Raw genomic sequence first — 20,459 nt, 5'->3', positions numbered from 1 at the left:
GGCACTGTGTAAGAGCATCCCTTACACTGTCTTTCATTAACTTTATAGATTATAGAGGTTATCATCATCCCAGTTTTATGGCTGAGAAAACTGACGCTCAGAGAGTTTGGTCACTTGCCCAAGTCATGCATTTAGCTGGTTGCACAAACAATATTAGGACTCATGACTGGTAACTCTAGATTGCCTCATCTTAAGTACTGTCATCTGTTGCCCCTGACATGTATGTGATCATTTCACTGTTGATGGATGTTAGGCTATTTCCGATTTTTCACATTTATAAATAGTCCAGCAATGGACAACTTTGTGTGGGTGTGTGTTTTCTGAACACTCATAATTATTATCTTCAGATTAGTTGCCATAAAGGAATTGCAGAGATCTAGATAGCATATTGAAAAGCACAGACATTACTCTGCCAACAAAGGTCCATCTAGTCAAGGCTTGGTTTTTCCAGTAGTCATGTATGGATGTGAGAATTGGACGGTGAAGAAAGCTGAGTGCCGAAGAATTGATGCTTTTGAACTGTGGTGTTGGAGAAGACTCTTGAGAGTTCCTTGGACTGCAAGAAGATCCAACCACTCCATCCTAAAGGAGATCAGTCCTGGGTATTCATTGGAAGGACTGATGTTGAAGCTGAAACTCCAATCCTTTGGCCACCTCATGCGAAGAGTTGACTCATTGGAAAAGACCCTAATGCTGGGAAGGATTGGGGGCAGGAGGAGAAGGGGACAACAGAGGATGAGATGGTTGGATGGCATCACTGACTCGATGGACATGGGTTTGGGTAGACTCTGGGAGTTGGTGATGGACAGGGAGGCCTGGCATGCTGCGATTTATGGGGTCGCAAAGAGTCAGACACAACTGAGCGACTGAACTGAACTGAAAACTATGTAAAATGCGAAAATTTTTTGATAGATATTTTCAAATCACCTTTAAGAAAGCTTATACAAATTCACCTTCCCTGGAGGAATCAACCTGCCTGACTTCAGGCTCTACTACAAAGCCACAGTCATCAAGACAGTATGGTACTGGCACAAAGATAGAAATATAGATCAATGGAACAAAATAGAAAGCCCAGAGATAAACCCACGCACCTATGGACACCTTATCTTCGACAAAGGAGGCAAGAATATTCAATGGAGAAAAGACAATCTCTTTAACAAGTGGTGCTGGGAAAACTGGTCAACCACTTGTAAAAGAATGAAACTAGAACATTTCCTAACACCGTACACAAAAATAAACTCAAAATGGATTAAAGATCTAAATGTAAGACCAGAAACAATAAAACTCCTAGAGGAAAACATAGGCAAAACACTCTCCGACATAAATCACAGCAGGATCCTCCATGACCCACCTCCTAGAATATTGGAAATAAAAGCAAAAATAAACAAATGGGACCTAATTAAAATTAAAAGCTTTTGCACAACAAAGGAAACTATAAACAAGGTGAAAAGACAGCCTTCAGAATGGGAGAAAATAATAGCAAATGAAGCAACAGACAAACAATTAATATCAAAAATATACAAGCAACTTCTGCAGCTGAATTCCCGAAAAATAAACGACCCAATCAAAAAATGGGCCAAAGAACTAAACAGACATTTCTCCAAAGAAGACATACAGATGGCTAACAAACACATGAAAAGATGCTCAACATCACTCATTATTAGAGAAATGCAAATCAAAACCACAATGAGGTATCATTTCACACCAGTCAGAATGGCTGCTATCCAAAAGTCTACAAGCAATAAATGCTGGAGAGGGTGTGGAGAAAAGGGAACCCTCTTACACTGTTGGTGGGAATGCAAACTAGTACAGCCACTATGGAGAACAGTGTGGAGATTCCTTAAAAAACTGGGAATACAACTGCCATATGACCCAGCAATCCCACTGCTGGGCATATACACCGAGGAAACCAGAATTGAAAGAGACGCGTGTACCCCAATGTTCATCGCAGCACTGTTTACAATAGCCAGGACATGGAAGCAACCTAGATGTCCATCAGCAGACGAATGGATAAGGAAGCTGTGGTACATATACACAATGGAATATTACTCAGCCATTAAAAAAAATACATTTGAATCGGTTCTACTGAGATGGATGAAACTGGAGCCCATTATACAGAGTGAAGTAAGCCAGAAAGAAAAACAACAATACAGTATACTAATGCATATATATGGAATTTGAAAGATGGTAACGATAACCCTATATGCGAGACAGAATAAGAGACACAGATGCATGGAACAATTTTATGGACTCTGAGGGAGAAGGTGAGGGTGGGACGTTCTGGGAGAATAGCATTGAAACATGTATATTATCATATGTGAAACAGAACACCATTCCATGTTCGATGCATGAGACAAGGGCTCAGGGCCGGGGCAATGGGATGATCCAGAAGGATGGGATGGGGAGGGAGGTGGGTGGGGGGTCCAGGAGGGGGAACACATGTAAACCCATGGCTGATTCATGTCAATATATGGCAAAAACTATTGCAATGTTGTGAAGTGATTGGCCCCCAACTAAAATAAATAAATTTATAAAAATAAAAAAAATAAAAAAAAATAAAATGTTAAAAAAAAAAAAAAAAAAAATTCACCTTCCCGTTGGCCCAGCAGTGAATAAAAAAAAATCTCTATCTTCTTAGAGCCTTTATTGCTCCACTTTCTGCCCTGGATCTTATTGGTTCTCCTTCCAGAGTTAAGGAATGTGTTTCCCTGGGCAAAGAAGTGAGAAGAGTCATCCTTTCCTCCTCTTCTGCACCACCATCAACACCACCATATCATCTACTTTGGACAAGCTCATCTGTACACAGATTTTGCTTGCCCCAAATTTCCTTAGTTAATTTCAAGTTCATTTCAGGTGGTAACACTTATTTTGGAAAGCAGTATGATAAAGTGGAAAAAAACATGGACTTTGGAGTTAGTTAGACCAATGTCTAGATCTCACCCCTGCAGACTTATCAGTTCATTAGGCCAGCCCCTGATTGTCCTCACATCTGGCTTATCATCCATGAAGCAGGAGTAAGAATACCTCCTTCACTGCATAATCGTCATAAGCAGTAGGTTCACGGGAAAATGTCAATCATGGTGCTTAGTACATAGTAGGTGCTCGGTAGAATGTTCCTTCCTCTTTTTTATTACGCACACAGTACTTAATTGAGTGCTATACTTGGGGAAGGTGCCTAAAAACAGCACATGCTTGTTGTGTGAGTAAAAATAGCCCAGACAGACATGAGGTGTGAGCGTGTGCATGTGCGCATGCCTGGGGCCAACATCCCAGCAGCCTTGCCCGTAACACTAGACTCTGATCGCCTGCAGTGTTCCCAGACTCCACAGGCTGAGTCTGCTCTGTACAGTTTTAGTCCTGAGATCAAGATGAATATGTGAGAATCTGAATTCTCGGTTGAGGAAAATTAATTTCTCAGGAGACCTCTGTGCAAGTTTCACATAGCCATGGAGAAACGCACATGCCGTAGTCAACTAGTGTGGAGCCCCGTCCTCTGATCAGTGGGTGAGTCAGGTCTCTACTGCTGTGGGCATCTCCCCAGCCTTCCCTGTGAGGGGCCACCACACTCTCCTTCCACAGGCACCAAAAACCACAGGGGCTGGCAATGCCCTGAGCCCCACAACCTCCCCCTGAGGCTGAGTGTGGGGTCCCTGGGACTGTGGTATTGCAAATGGATCGTTTCCTTGCTTGCTGTTTCTATCAACCGTAGGCAACCCTACCCTACGTCTTAGTTACTGCTTCTTTTGCAAACTTGTTCTTATTCAAATAGCACCAATGGTATTCAACCCCACCCCACCTTTTAAACAAAAAGCGCAGAAGAAAAATCTTGAAGTATGGAGTTCTATGAAGTTCTAAAGGTCAGATGCAGAGTTCACCTGGAAAAGTTGGAGTCTTATTTCCACTAATGGCTTTTCAGGATGTTTGTTCTTCCAGGGCAAGCTACTGTTTTATGTCCCTTGATCACTGTGTATTTCATTAGCTTCTCCATGAGAAACTGGGATCCGCTTGAACTAAAGCCGAGTTAAGTACTTTTTTTGTTTGTTTGAAATAATTTTTTAGCAAGTATCTAGGAAGCAGCCCAGTGTAGTGCTTGGGTTTAAGATGGGCTTGGGCTGCCTCCAACTTTGCCATTGATCAGCTGAGTGACTTTGGGCCTCTTCTCTGTGAGCTTTTTCAGTCTCCTTGTCAGTAAGACTGCTGTGAGTAAGATCATGTCTGAATAGCAAAAGAGATGATATGTGCCAAATGCCAGGCCAAATGACCTGCACACAGTAGGTCTTGATGTAGGTACATTGGGACATTCGAGTTACAACCCAAACCTTAAGTCATCAAGGGGGAAGATGGCAAAGCATCCATCCGAGGCTGTGGCCGGACAGCATCACTGCTGGCTGTATTTTGCTCATTTTTTAGAGAATAGTCTGAACAATGTCAACTTTCATTGTTTTCCAGTACTGTAAATTCCTTTCTTATTCCACAAAGCTGGCTTAAATTTTTTTTTAATTTTTATTAATTTTTTGGGCGCACCAAGTGGCATGTGGGATCTTTGTCCCCCAACTAGGGATCAAACCCCTGTCCCCCGAAGTGAAAACACAGAGTCTTCACCACTGTACCTCCAGGCAAGTCCTGGGTTGACTTAAATTTAAACTCATGAATCCATTTGACTTTTGTCAGTACTTCATTTATCTTGACCGATGGAGTTCAAAATGGCCTAAGTATTCAGGAAAATTGGATCTTTCGCCTAGATTCCCAATATGGACACATACTAACATGGCCAGTGGTGATCAAGAGGAGGCAACTCTCCAGCGGGAACTTGAACTCTCACACCGCAAGCTCCGTTTTGCCCGAGTTGCTTTGTAACCGATGACAAGGCATGTCACCACCTCCCGCTGTGGTCGTCTTCTGTCAATGGAGAACTATCGTGCTTAGATAATTGTTTACGAACTTTTCGAGCTGTTGAAACGTCAACTGCTGCCAACTTAGAAAAGAGCAGTCATTACTATGGATGAGCTTTATGTTTGGTGGAGGGCGGAGTTCACTGGGCCTTCTGCTGCAGAGCTGCTGACGAGCTGGGAGTGGAAGATGAAGTGTAGATGCTAACAGCACCTGCCATTTCTGGCCTCACCCTGTGAGCTCATTTAAGCCCCCCTAGGAGGTTCATTGTTTGAATGGGTCACATCTTTAATATCAGATGGGAAAAGAAGTCTCTTGAATAAAATAAAAGAGAATGAGGAAAACATTAGAAGTAGCCAGAGCATTAGAATATAAAGTCAGTTCATATTAGATGTTTCTACCATCTCTGCATTCTTTGCTTTTATTTTTTCCCCCAGTAAAAAAATTAGAGGCCTTTTTCTTTCTGGAGCCTCATTATGAAAGCTTATATAGACTTCATGTACATGGGCCTTGGTTTTCTTATCTGTAAAATGAAGATGGAGGTGCCTTCCAGCTTTTGCATGGTTCTGTGCTTACACAGACCCAAAGCTTTTAAGCCATAAATATCTGTTGATGTGAAGAAACATTAGGACAAAACAGAGTCATTTGAGCTTCCCAGGAGCTGGGGGATCATCTGTGTACAATATGATTCTTTTAAACACATTCTTTCAGGATTGAATTTTTCCTTTCCCCGGGAGCTCTATAAAAATAGTATTTTCTTGCCAGAGACATCAAAGCCTCAGAAAGACTGCCTTCCTTCTATGAACGTATTATACAGTTTGTGTTCGGCTCAGGGTCTTTTTAACAGGCAGCCCAGCTCCGTTCTGAGAGGCTGACCCTGCAGAACCCCATCTCAGTCCTGGCCAGTGGGGTGAAGGAGGCTGGGAGCTGGTACCGCCCCTCTTCTCCAGTGTTTCCAGGGTGAGGTGGTGGTGGGGAGACCACACCACTGCTGTTTCCATTTTACTGTGCATGTTTTTCAGAGCATTTCCCCTAATTGTCCTTAGGTTGTGAGAACTGGAGCCCGGCAGGTCTCTTGTTTTTTTATTTTGTTTTTAATATGTTATTTATTTGGCTGCTTCCAGTCTTAGTTGCAACACCCAGGATCTTCATTGCGTCCTGCAGGATCTTCCATTGTGGTGCACGCACTTAGTGGGTCCATAGCATGCGGGATCTTAGTTCCCCAACCAGGGATCAAACCCGCATCCCCTGCATTGCAAGATGGATTCTTAACCACTGGACCCCTAGGGAAGTCTCAGGGCTCTTGATTTTGTTCACGGCCTGCCTGGTCAGAGGCCATGCAGGACCTCTCAGTGATGCCCCAAACCTGCCATCCACACAGCCCCTGCCCTGTTCCCCACAGCACTGTCTTAACCTCTGACCTGCCTCTTTTATTTACAGAGATGCTCTTTTCTTTTCTCTTGATTGAAATCCCACATAATCTCAAAGGCTCTTGGAGTAAGAGTCTAATGTTTGATTATGGAAATTTTCAGTTAGATACAAAAGTAGAAATAAGCTACCAAAGAAGGTGGAGAAAACAAGCCACAAGGATATATTGTATGACACAAGGAATATGGCCAGTATTTTATAATGACTATAAGTGGAGCATCACCTTTAAAAATCATTCAGAAACTAACCCAACACTGTAAATCAACTATACTTCAGTTTTTTGAAACTGTGAATCACTATATTATATACCTGTCCCCACGCCTTCCCCAGTAACGGGTAAAGCTGTCCTCCTGCACAGGCTCTGAAGACTTGTTCCGCCTTGTCTCCATTTCCAGATGCAGTGGCAGAACGTGGAGCACGTTGGTGACCAGAGCCCCTACGTCACCTCGGTCATCCTTCACATTAAACAGAACGTCCCCATCATCCGTGACAACCTGGCCTCCACGCGGAAATACTTCACGCAGTTCTGCATTAAATTTGCAAAGTAAGTCCTGAACACCCGCATCACTGGATGGTTCTGAATGCCACGCTGACCACCAGCATGCACCCAATCCAGGTGTCCCCACCATCCAGTTAGTTTTTTGTACCCTAGAGAAGCATACTACTACTACTACTAAGTCGCTTCAGTCATGTCCGACTCTGTGCGACCCCATAGACAGCAGCCCACCAGGCTCCACCATCCCTGGGATTCTCCAGGCAAGAACACTGGAGTGGGTTGCCATTTCCTTCTCCAATGCATGAAAGTGAAAAGTGAAAGTGAAGTCGCTCAGTCGTGTCCGACTCAGCGACCCCATGGACTGCAGCCTACCAGGCTCCTCCGTCCATGGAATTTTCCAGGCAAGAGTACTGGAGTGGGGTGCCATTGCCTTCTCCGAGAGAAGCATACTAATCACACTAAATTTGCTACTTAATGTGGTAAATCACAGTAACAGCAGTACAACCATCCACTCCCTCAAGACAGGCAGAAATGAGTCAGGGGGCTCCTGTCATTTGAATTAAGTGGACATACTGTTACCCCTGCCTCTCCCCAGGTTTGGATAATCAAAATTATTTTTCAGCAATTTCATGTATGTATTTTGTCTCTCTGACTAGCTAATAAGCCTTTTGAGGATGGGAACCGTGAGTTCTGTTTCTCTTGAGCCTTCTCTTCCTCCTCACCCACAGCTCTTATTACTGTGGCTGCCAGAGTATATCCACTTGTGGACACCCATGAGTCTAGGGAAGGTACTAGAAATCAGGAAGAGCAAGTCAGGGAGCCAGTCAGTTGCCAAGTGGGTGGAGTGAACCCTGCGCTGCGTGTCTCCTGCTACGTCCTGCTGTGTGGCCGCTTCTGGCTTGTTGTTTTAAAGCAGGGAGATGTTTTGGTCCTTTGCCAGTCAGCATCTGGCTATAGCACTGTTTTTCCCAAGGCCGGACACCATGGAGGGTCAGTGCCTCCTCAGACCAATTATCAAACAAGCGTTTTGGCAGACTTCGTGGGGAAGGGCTTCTGGAAGACCAGCCCCATCCAAGCTACTGAAGTGAAGTTGTTCTCATCCAGGTCCCCGAGGACGGTTTAGGGCTCCAAGTTTCTGTCTTCCCCAGATCTCTCCCAGTTTGTGTTCAATTAAGGCTTTCCCTCCCCCTCACACACGAGCTCCTAAAGAGCAGCAATTACGGAGTGGCTTGTGGCCTGAGCTTCAGTTCCCAGTGTGTCAGGAAAGGCTCGAGTGGACCCTCCCGGGAGGCATTAATGTGTGCAGGACAGCAGATGGGCCGGGAGCTGACATTCTTACACTCTCTGGGTGCTCATTAACGCATGTTAAAAGCCCTGCTGATAAATCACACTGTGACACTCCCCATAACTCCCAGTAGGAACAGCGTCTCTATAAAAATTTACTGTGGCCAAGAATCTCCAGTGTGGTTGCACAGAGCCTGATGGAGCTGATGTTAAAGTGAAGAAGGGGTCTGTTTACTTCACTAGTCCCAGCACCAGCCTCACCTTCTCTCAGTGCCCTTGGCTCTCACATTAAGCCCGTATTGGGGGAGCTGGGCATAGGATGCCATCTCTCACATCTGGAAAAGTTTAACCTGAAATCTGGAAAGTGGATCCTTAATTTAATCCATGGTACTCTCACATCACTGTAAAATTCCAACTGAAGACCAGAACCTTCAGATGGGGACTATGAGAACACCCTTCTTCAGCCAAGAACATTCACTGCCACCACGGCGAGGGTCTGGAGGAACCCCTGGCAGTTACCCCTCATGTTGCTGGAACTCTTCCCCCAAAGACGTGTCCCTGATCCTTATGTTTTCCCCACCCCTCCCCCTATAGTCCAGCACACAGAGCCAGATGAAGCACATGATCAAAACCTACTTACTTTGAAGTAACTTAGGTTATAAACTGTGCCATCGCTGTTAGTTGTAGTTCAGTCTCATGGTACTTTTTTGGCCTGACTCCAGTTTAGAGCAGGAAGAATCCATGCCACATAGTCCCTTGTTCTCACTGCCTCCTGATCAGTCAGCTGGCCTTCCCTTAGATCTGATCTCTGGGGCTGACATTTCTTTCCCTCTAACTTTCTTATCTCACTGTTGGTCTCTGAAGCAACAACAGTCTCTGCTATTTAGACATCAAGATCACCCTCCTGGTGGAAACTACTGTTTGAACCACAAGTGACTTCCCTATCCACTCAGTGAATTCTCCTCCATTCAGTAATGGGGATGATGAGACAGATTCTTAATAGTGGTTGGGAGAAAAAAAAAAGAAGTCATATAAACTTCCTGGTAAAGTCCTGGTACCAAGCTGACATTTAAAAAGTATTAGCTGCTACCATTATTATTTATTGTTCATTCAGCATGCAGCCCCTTGAGCACCCACTGTGTTCCAGCTGCAGAGTTCAGTGCTTTGACTAAGTAGACGTGGTCCCTGGCTTCATTTGCCTTACGGTCAAGTGGAAGGAAATAGACATGTCAACAAATAAGTATAACCAGGTAGGTTATGTATTAGGTTAGAGGTCTGTGGACTCTCCACAGAGTATGGTGGAGGGGACTGAGGAGAGGCTTCACAGGAAAGCTGTCCTTGAGCAGAGTCCGGGAGATATGTGTGTCTCCCGACCCACAAGGCGGTGGGGAAGGCATTCTGGGCAGAGGGAGCAATGTGAGCAAAGGCACAGAGGATTCAGATTGCCCAGAGTCATAGGATCTGCATGTGGCCAGCCGGTCTGAATCACAGGGTACCAGGGCTCAGCAAGATGGGGCTGGACATCGAGGAAGGTCTGTCTGCAGTCATTGCAAGAGTTGTGATCAGAGGAAGGTCCTGATCATATTTGCATCTGAAATAAATCCCATTAACGGCTGATGGATTAGAAATGATTAGGCCAAAGGCTGGGAGACCAGTTAGGAAACAACTGAAAGAACTTTAGTGAGAAGAGGGGCAGCAGCCAGGGGACAGTCGGGAGGGGTGGGTGTGGGCATTGAGAGAAGAACCGAGAACTTACTGGATATCGGGGTTGAGGGCAAGTCTGCGGCTTCTGACTTGAATGACTATGCAGAGGAGATCTAGTCTCTGAGCCTGGATCCAGGGTAGGGCTGAGTCTTGGATGTGCTGGGGTGGAGGGGCCAGTGCTGTGCCAGTGGGCTCTCCAGTAGTTCTCTGGATATCAGAGTGGCACAAACCTTCTGGAAAAGATGTGGAGAGAGCAAAGAAGATGGCGGGCATGAGCCCGAGAGAAGCTTGTGAAGAGTGAGGAGAGGGGTAGGCTGACCAGCCTTTACCTCGACCTCCAAATCCTGCTTTTGGTCACAGGCCTTGTGTTCTCCTGGTCTTCAGATCTGGCCTGATTTTAGGCATTTCTAGTTCCCACGCCTTCTGTTCAGCAGCAGTACAACGCAGCCTTCCCTACTCAGGCTTCTGCAGGGTTTTCTTAAAAAAACCCTCCTGACCTGTTAAAATTATATTCTCTCTTTCCCCAGGTGAGCATCATCAATCTACCTGGCCCAGATTGCCCTTCAGTCCCCAGTAAATTTTTTGGAGATCGTGTATTTTGTTCCCTGATCTGACAGTTACTCCCTTGGCAATTATTTCCTATTTTCGCATTTAAGATCCCACAACCACCTCATGTATATTCGGTTGTCACATCCATTAGGATGTTTTCAGCTACTCGTCATAGAAGGCCTGATTCAAACAGACTTGAATAGAAGGTGGATTTTTTATTTCACGTAACCGAAGTCTGGAGATTGGACAGATCCCAAGATGACTGATGCAGTGGTTCAGCAATGTTACTAAGGACCCAGGTTCTTTACTGACCCTGCTCTCCTTGGGCCTGGCTTCATCCTTAAAACAGTGGGAAAATGACAGCTCTAGATGTTAAATCCAAACACACAAACAGGCTAAAAAAGAAGAGAGTCTTGCCCCCGCCGTGCAGTGAAGTCCTCCCTTCCTGCTGGCTTGGATCATGTCCTCGAATCGTCAGCACCAGCAGCAGTCACCCAAGGAACCCCAGGCTCTGCCTGGCTGAGGCTAATTAGAATCCACCTCTGTTGTTTAGGAGGAATCAGCTTTTCCCCAGCATCCCAAGGCCAGATTTACCTAAATAAAACCAGGGCTTTCGTTAGGGGGAAAAAAAAGAATGTATGCTGGTAGGACATAAGGCTATCTACTTTAATTGTCCATTTTCTTTAGAAGGAAGTATAGGAACTTAAAAAAAAGTTTCTGCAGTTCTTTACCAAAGAAAAAATGAGCCTAATCTGTCACTTCTTTTTTATCCACAGCTCCTTCATTCCCAAGTTCATCACCCACCTCTTCAAGTGCAAGCCAATCAGCATGGTGGGAGCAGAACAGGTGAGATAAAGCTGGGGTAGGGCTGTTCCCCTCACTTTTGTTGTGGATCAAACCACATATCTTTCTAGTCCAGAGGCACTACGGAAAAGTAAAACCACCGGTTTCCCCTGTTTGAGGACAGAATGATGATCTGGCAGCTTAATTCATTCATCCATTTATTTAAAGCATTTTTTTCCATTGAGCACACCCTCTGAGTACCTGGGCCTTGTTCTAGGGACAGGGCATACCACAGTGAACAGGCAGACAAGACCTCCCCTTCATGATGTTTACACTCTAGTAAGAAGAGACAGATAACATACAAGTAACAAATAAGTTAGAAGATCATTTTTACCTCAGTATGCAAGGTATAAAGCTAGGTTATATGAAAGAATACCTTAGGGGCATGATATTCATTATATTCTTTATGTATTTATGTGTCATGTGCTTAGCTGCTCAGTCATGTCCAACTCTTTGCAGCCCCATGAACTGTAGCCCACTAGGCTTCACTGTCTATGGAATTTTCCAGTCATATTTTTATAGAGATGTATTCTTTTAAAATATCTATTTATTCATTCATTCGGCTGCTTCAGGTCTTAGGTGCGGCACTTGGAATCTTCCCTGTATCACGTGGAGTTTTTCTGTTGCAGTACACTGACTCTCTAGTTGCAGTGCTCAGGTTTAAGTAATTGTGGCATGTGGGCTGAGTTTCTCCACAGCACGTGAGATCTTAGTTCCCCAACCAGGAATCAAACCCATGTTCATGCATTGCAAAGTAAAAGTGTTTTAGTCGCTCGGTCGTGTCTGACTCTTTGCGACCCCATAGACTGTAGCCCTTAAGGCTCCTCTGTCCATGGAATTCTGCAGGCAAGAATACTGGAGTGGGTAGCCATTCCCTTCTCCAGGGAATCTTCCCAACGCAGGGATCAAATGTGGGTCTCCTGCATTGCAGGCAGATTCTTTACTGTCTGAGCCACTAGGGAAGCGTATTGCAAGGCAGATTCTTAACCACTGGACCACCAGGGAAGTCCCTAAATATATTCTTTACATATTTATATTCTTTATATTCTCTGTTCTGTGAGGAGTAGTGGCTTTAGTTTGGATGGTTGGAGGAGGCACCTCTGAGAGTTGGGGCTGGAGGAGGACTAGGAGAAAAGCATCTGGACAGAGGGAGCCACAATGGCTCTTGATTATTTTGGGTCCTGTAGTGGCTGGGGCAGAGTCCATCTAGGAGCAGCAAGCAAAGACAGGCTCATCTTTTTGGTAAGGAGAAGCTCTGTTCACCTCACCCAGCAAGTCTTCCTCCATCAGCCCCACCCTGCTCACTTGAATTCTATGCCTCAAGACATCTCTGCATAGATGGTGTCGCCTCAGCACTGCTGAGTTGAGTTGGGTGCCATGGCAAAGTTGCCTCTGCTCAGATACCACCTGTTCACACTCTGTAATTTGAACAGCTTGAGTTTGGAGAACAGTTTAAGCTCCTTTAAAAACAAACAATAATATTCAGCCCCTAATTCATTTTCTGTTTGTTTATAATTGTTCAAGCTATTTAATTGTAGCTCCTTAATCTTCATACAAATGTAAACAGAAGGCTCAGTTTGCCTTTATTCTCATTATTTTTGAAGGTTTAGTTGTTCTTTGTTTTTAATTGAAGTATAGTTAATTGACAATGTGGTATTAGTTTTAAGTGTACAGCAAAATGATTCAGTTATATGTATAAATATATCTATTCTTTTTCAGATTCTTTTACCTTAGAAGTTATTACAAAATATTGAGTATGGTCCCCCAGCCCCTAATTATTTAAAAACACTTACTTAGATGCAAGGGGCTTCCCTGGTGACTCAACTGATAAAGAATCCACCTGCAATGCAGGAGACCTGGGTTCAATCCCTGGGTTGGGAAGGTCCCCTGGAGAAGGGAAAGGCTACCCACTCCAGTATTCTGGCCTGGAGAACTCCATGGACTGTATAGTCCACGGGGTCGCAAAGAGTCGGACATGACTGAGCGGCTTTCACTTCACTTAGATGCAAACTGTTCATGTACTGATCACGTATGATCCCTTTATATTCATTAAAATAAATCCTCTGTAGACCTTTATTCAGCAATACTGAAGTGATTTCAGTTGCTTTCTATATTTGAAAAAACTCCATTTTTAAGTAAGGAGAATATAATTCAAGGCATTTCCATAACTCCTGCTCTTCCACTGGATTAGTTGACTGGGTGGTGGCTCAGCTCTCCTAGCTCCATGACTTGCCCCCACCCTGGGACTTTGGCTGTGCTGGTCCGAGTCAGGCCTCAGGAGGGTGGCAGGTCAGCATGTGCACTGGTGCATCATGGGTCCATCAGAAAGTATCAAAACCAGAGATGTAATACCTGTGAATAACAGGCATCTCTTGACTCTCATAAGTGCTGTATGTTTTATACTCTTTTTGTAATTGAGTGGCCTTCCTACACTATAGCAAGGCAGTAGGTGTGAGCCTTAAGGTCATGGGCTCCAGAATCACTCAGGTCTGACGCTAAATCCTATCTCTGCCACCCAGCAGCTGTCTGTCCTTAGGTTACTTACCCTTCAAGGGCTTTAGTTTCCTTATGTATAAAATGGGGATAATCACAGCACCACCTCACAGGGTAGTTGTGAGGATTAAACAAGATAATGTACTGAAGAAGATCAGCAAGGAGATCAAACCAGTCAATCCTAAAGGAAATCAACCCTGAATATTCATTGCAAGGACTGATGCTGAAGTTGAAGCTCTAATACTTTGGCCACCTGATGCAGAAAGCCGACTCATTGGAAAAGACCCTGATGCTGGGAAAGACTGAGAGCAGGAGGAGAAGGGGGCAACAGAGAATGAGATGGTTGGATGGCATCACTGACTCAATGGATGTGAGTTTGAGCAAACTCTGGGAGATAGTGAAGGACAGGGAAGCCTGGTCTGCTGCAGTCCATGGGGTCACAAAGAGTCAGACACAGCTTAGTGACTGAACAACAGCAATGCACTGAAGTGCTTGACCCAACATCAGACACGTGGGAAGCCCTCAACAAATGCCAGCTCTTTCTATTAATAGTTTGTTTCTCTATCAGTGCCTGACTTCTCACATGGAAACATCTAGTCAATGCTTGACGTGGGCTGTCTGGATGACCAGCTTAGCAGAGTCAGAAGCATTGTTTCAGCAAACGTCCTGGGAGGTTGCATGGATTCAGCCACTGACCGACTGCGTCTGAGTGTAGAGTTTCAGTGTTTGGAAATTCTTGCCTCTTGCACGTCATAAGCACAGAATGAACCCTCTCCTCAGGAAACAGCAGAATAATGCCCCAGCACGTCCAGCTTCATGAGCACATGTTTGGGGATCTCTGTTCACCACACTGCTGTGTGTGATGAGAGAGGACGTAGAGTGATTGTTCTTAATGTTTCCGAGAGAAGCTTTGGATTCTGTTTCTAGTCTCTAGAAACTCATTTTCTCAAGTCTCTAGAGTTGATGAAGCCCCTGGAACAGAGTTGACTCATTGGGAACATGTTTCCATGAGTTTGCAGCTCTGCCCAGGCCTTGCAAGCTGATTTAGTGTCCAGCAACCATGCTATTTTCATCTTGTCACATGAATCCAATGTCATATCTATTTTCCTCAGACTTTCCTTTCTTTAAAAGAATGTTAAAATAATCAACTCAGACTCCAAAAGCCCGCATCTTCAGAAAAATATCAGTTTGGCCAGTATTCTGCTTTGAGATGCAGATGAGAAAACCATCTGGAAATGGGCGTTTCACTTTATAAGACCCCAGACAAACATGAGTGGGTGACAGGGGAGCATAGATCTCAACAGGCCCTGCCTCGGGTGAAGGGTGGAGAGGTCATGAGTAGGAACTATAGGGCAACATGGCCCTTGGAAGATTCCCACGTGAAGTTCAGGTTTAGCTGAGGTCCATGCTTGCCGTGAGTATCTGGGCTTAGAAGCCCCTGCAGTCATGGAGCTGGAGGCATGATCCCTCAGCAGCAAAACCATAGGAAACTGGAAGTTACCAGAGAGAAGTTCATAGATTAAAACAGATTCTGGGACTTCCCTTGTGGTCCATTGATTAAGACTTCACTTTCCAATGCAGGGGGTACAGGTTCAATCCCTGGTCAGGAAGCTAAGATCCCACATGCTTCTCAGCCAGAAAACCAAAACATAAAACAGAAGCAGTATCATAACAAATTCAATAAAGACTTTAAAAATGGTCCACATTAAAAAAACAATTGTTAAAACTCTGCTTAAAAAAAAAAAGTCTTGATGAAACAGATTCTGTCGCAAGTCTTATAGCAGCTGTAATCCAAGTTTAACAAAAGCTGTGAGAGTCAAGGATTGAAGCCTAATCTCAGGGGCCTCTGCTTTGCCACAAAGGTACTCAGTTCAGTTCAGTTGCTCAGTCGTGTCTGACTCTTTGCGACTCTATGAATCGCAGCACACCAGGCCTCTCTGTCCATCACCAGCTCCCAGAGTTTACTCAAACTCGTGTCCATCAAGTCGGTGATGCCATCCAGCCATCTCATCCTCTGTCGTCCCCTTCTCCTCTTGCCCCCAATACTTCCCAGCATCGGGTCTTTTCCAGTGAGCCAACTGTTCGCATGAGGTGGCCAACGTATTGGAGTTTCAGCTTCAACATCAGTCCTTCCAATGAACACCCAGGATTGATCTCCTTTAGGATGGACTGGTTGGGTCTCCTTGCAGTCCAAGGGACTCTCGAGTCTTCTCGAACACCACAGTTCAAAAGCATCAATTCTTCAGCACTCAGCTTTCTTTATAGTCCAACTCTCACATCCATACATGACTACTGGCAAAACCATAGCCTTGACTAGACGGACCTTTGTTGGCAAAGTAATGTCTCTGCTTTTTAATATGCTATCTAGGTTGGTCATAACTTTCCTTCCAAGGAGTGAGTGTCTTTTAATTTCATGGCTGCAATTACCATCTGCAGTGATTTTGGAGCCCCCAAAAATAAAGTCTGACACTGTTTCCACTGTTTCCCCATCTATTTCCCATGAAGTGATGGGACCAGATGCCATGATCTTAGTTTTCTGAATGTTGAGCTTTAAGCCAACATTTTCACTCTCCTCTTTACTTTCATCAAGAGGCTCTTTAGTTCCTCTTCACTTTCTGCCATAAGGGTGGTGTCATCTGCATATCTGAGGTTATTGATATTTCTCCTGGCAATCTTATTCCAGCTTGTGCTTCTTCCAGCCGCATTTCCCATGATGTACTCTGCATGTAAGTTAAATAAGCAGGGTGACAATGTACACCCTTGATGTACTCCTTTTCCTGTTTGGAACCAGTCTGTTGTTCCATGTCCAGTTCTAACTGTTGCTTCCTGACCTGCATATAGGTTTCTCAAGAGGCAGGTCAGATGGTCTGGTATTCCCATCTCTTTCAGAATTTTCCACAGTTTATTGTGATCCACACAGTCAAAGTCTGGCGTAGTCAATAAAGCAGAAATAGATGTTTTTCTGGAACTCTGTTGCTTTTTTGATGATCCAGCAAATGTTGTCAGTTTGATCTCTGGTTTCTCTGCCTTTTCTAAAAACCAGTTTGAACATCTGGAAGTTGACGGTTCACGTATTGCTGAAGACTGGTTGGAGAATTTTGAGCATTACTTTACTAGTGTGTGAGATGAGTGCAATTGTGCAGTAGTTTGAGCATTCTTTGGCATTGCCTTTCTTTGGGATTGGAATGAAAACTGACCTTTTCCAGCCCTGTGGCCACTGCTGAGTTTTCCAGATTTGCTGGCATATTGAGTGCAGCACTTTCACAGCATCATCTTTGAGGATTTGAAATAACTCAACTGGAATTCCATCACTTCCACTAGCTTTGTTCGTGGTGATGCTTTCTAAGGCCCACTTGACTTCACATTCCAGGATGTCTGGCTCTGGGTGAGTGATCACACCATCGTGATTATCTGGGTTGTGAATATCTTTTTTGTACAGTTCTTCTGTGTATTCTTGCCACCTCTTCTTAATATCTTTTGCTTCTGTTAGGGCCATACCATTTCTGTCCTTTATCAAGCCCATCTTTGCATGAAATGTTCCCCTGATATCTCTAATTTTCTTGAAGAGATCTCTAGTCTTTCCCATTCTGTTGTTTTCCTCTATTTCTTTGCATTGATCGCTGAGGAAGCCTTTCTTATCTCTCCTTGCTATTCTTTGGAACTCTGCATTCAAATGGGAATATCTTTCCTTTTCTCCTTTGCTTTTCACTTCTCTTCTTTTCCCAGCTATTTGTAAGGCCTCCTCAGACAGCCATTTTGCTTTTTTGCATTTCTCTTCCATGGGGATGGTCTTGATCCCTGTCTCCTGTACGATGTCACGAACCTCTGTGCATAGTTCATCAGGCACTCTATCAGATCTAGTCCCTTAAATCTATTTCTCACTTCCACTGTATAATCATAAGGGATTTGATTTAGGTCATACCTGAATGGTCTAGTGGTTTTCCCTGCTTTCTTCAATTTAAGTCTGAATTTGGCAGTAAGGAATTCATGATCTGAGCCACAGTCAGCTCCCAGTCTTGTTTTTGCTGACTGTATAGAGCTTCTCCATCTTTGGCTGCAAAGAATATAATCAATCTGATTTCGGTATTGACCATCTGGTGATGTCCATGTGTGAGTCTTCTCTTGTGTTGTTGGAAGAGGGTGTTTGCTATGACCAGTGCGTTCTCTTGGCAAAACTCTATTAGCCTTTGCCCTGCTTCATTCTGTACTCCAAGGCCAAACTTGCCTGTTACTCCAGGTGTTTCTTGACTTCCTACTTTTGCATTCCAGTCCCCTATAATGGGGGACATCTTTTTTGGGTGTTAGTTCTAAAAGGTCTTGTAGGTCTTCATAGAATCATTCAACTTCAGCTTCTTCAGCGTTACTGGTTGGGGCATAGGCTTGGATTACTGTGATGGTTTGCCTTGGAAACGAACAGAGATAAATCTGTTGTTTTTGAGGTTGCATCCAAGTACTGCATTTCAGACTCTTTTGTTGACCATGATGGCTACTCCATTTCTTCTAAGGGATTCCTGCCCACAGTAGTAGATATAATGGTCATCTGAGTTAAATTCACCCATTCCAGTCCATCTTAGTTCGCTGATTCCTAGAATGTCAACGTTCACTCTTGCCATCTCCTGTTTGACCACTTCCAATTTGCCTTAGATCCTAATTTTAGATTGCATTTTAATACTTGTGTCAAAAATAGTAAAGGAGACATTTTCCTGCTCTTGATTCTTTCTCTGATCACTGTATGAAGTAAATTATTTCTCTTTGGGCCCCAGAGTCCGCTTGAGCAATTGCAAGGGCATGCGGAACTGAACCATACCAGTATTTGTCATGCTTCTTGCTAGTTTGTGATTTTCAGAGAATCTTGCAGGATTTGCAGGGTCATTAATTAGTCTCTTGGCCACAGTATGTATGACCAAGCACACAGTAGAAATGGAATCCATTTACACAAACTTACCAGAGGAAGCAGCTCACTGTTGTGTCAGGAAAGGGACCCAGGGTGTTTTTAAGCACTTCTTTGGGGGTCGGGGGGGAGTGTACTAATAAAATTTAATACATGTAAATGACCATTTTTTTTAAAAGAATGACAAAACCTTAGCAAGCTAGGAATAGAAGAAAATGTGTTAAAGCTGGTTTTATTTTAAAAGGGAATATACAGAAACATATATGAGGGTCTACATGGATAAATCCATTTGTCAAAAGTGTACAGTTAAAAATTGTGCATTTCAATGTATGTAAATTTAACCTCAGAAAAATTAAGTGAGGGACAGGGAGTAGTTGCAGCAGGGTTTCTCAGCCTTTGCACTATTGACATTTGGGGCTAGAAAATCTTTTTTGTTGTGGGGCCGCCCTGTGCATTATAAGATATTTGGCACCATCCCTTACCACTACCCACTAGTTGCCAGTAATGCCCTGCCAATGTTGACAACCAAAAATGCATCCAGACATTGCCATATATCCAGGCCGGGGGTGGGAGGATGGACCAACACCCCCCTGCCCCAGCTGAGAGCCAGTGTATTGGAGGCATAGATGAACTGAGATGAGCATGTGAGAATGTCTCTGGCTAGTACAACCGACTGCATAAGGATTCACTGTATTCTTCTGTTTATGTCATATATGTTTGAAACTCTCCATAATAACAAAATTTTTATTTTTTAAAAGTAGTGGTCCACCCTCACATAATACCCACTCAAGTGATATCCACAATAAAATTTTATTTTGAGAAATGTCGCAAAACTCAATTAGTGCTTAAAGTAACTTCCTTCTAGATTTTCTGATTATAGAATGTGTGTTCAGAAAAGCTAAACTTTCTCCTTCCCTTTTTTTTTAATGTGCTTGTGTGTCTGTGTACATGGTAGAGCTTTCTCCCTTTTGTTCAGCCCTTCTCTATTTCTAAGGAGCTTTTTGAATCTCTTCACTCCCTGACCACTCACTTTTCTCTGTCTCATTAGCTCTGACCCATCTTGACTTTTATGAGACCATCCTTTCCACCGAGAACTTGAAGCCTCCTCTATCACTCAGTCAAAAAGTGGCCTCCCTTTGTGCTACACAGAGCAAAGAGACACACAGCCATGCTCTGCAGGGGTTTATGACTGTGGCAGGATCATCAAGGTCCTGGAGATGGGAGGACCGAGCAAGCACGTGAATGAAATGAATCAGTTAATGGGAAAAAGAATTGCCATAAACATCACGCTTAATGGTCAAATATAGAAAGATTTTTCTCTTGACATTAGGAACAAGACAAAGATGTCTTCTGTCACCATTTCTGTCCCACGTTGCCCTTGAAGTTCTAGCCAGGAAAATAAGGCAAACAATAAAATTTTAAAGAAATAAAAGGTATACAATTAGAAAGGAAGAAACAAAGCTGTCATTTTTCACATTTTACAGAGAACATGATTGTGAATGACAATATCCAGAAGAATCTATAGACAGACTATTAGAATAGAAATTTAGTAGGTGGGGACCAATATAAGGTCAGTATTTAAATTATTTTCAATATTTGTATATAACAGCAACAAATAATTTAAAAAATTTTAGTGAAACCATATACAATAAAATCTAGCTAGTAATAAGTATTTTAAAAATGTATGAGTCTTCTACACAAAAAATGATACAGTATTAAGAGATATTAAGGAAAATCTTTAAAATGACAGGAAGGTCCATGTTCATATGTTAAAAGACTCAATACTTTTAAAAAAATTTTTTGGTCACCCTGCGTGACATGTGGGATCTTAGTTCCCCAACCAGGGATTGAACCCACACTCCCTGCACTGGTAGCAGAGTC

At 43.7% G+C, this 20,459-nt stretch overlaps 1 protein-coding gene across 13 annotated transcripts in view; it reads left to right on the top strand.

Annotated features, from left to right (window-relative positions):
• Positions 1–20,459, top strand: part of VPS53 (VPS53 subunit of GARP complex) — a 160,757-nt gene that overhangs the window by 114,707 nt on the left and 25,591 nt on the right. For 12 of the 13 annotated variants that reach the window (XM_081580159.1, XM_081580151.1, XM_081580158.1 and 9 more), the window contains 2 exons: positions 6,714–6,862; positions 11,128–11,197. In XM_081580159.1, coding sequence (XP_081436285.1) covers positions 6,714–6,862; positions 11,128–11,197 — 219 coding nt within the window. Of the gene's footprint in view, positions 1–6,713; positions 6,863–11,127; positions 11,207–20,459 lie in introns of those variants that run through there. The other variant, XM_081580160.1, reaches the window with a different exon arrangement.

Source organism: Giraffa tippelskirchi, chromosome 3, assembly GCF_054371585.1.
Source record: "Giraffa tippelskirchi isolate mGirTip1 chromosome 3, T2T-mGirTip1v1.2.pri, whole genome shotgun sequence".
Classification (NCBI taxonomy): Eukaryota; Metazoa; Chordata; class Mammalia; order Artiodactyla; family Giraffidae; genus Giraffa; species Giraffa tippelskirchi.
This window is presented reverse-complemented; position numbering and strand designations above follow the sequence as displayed.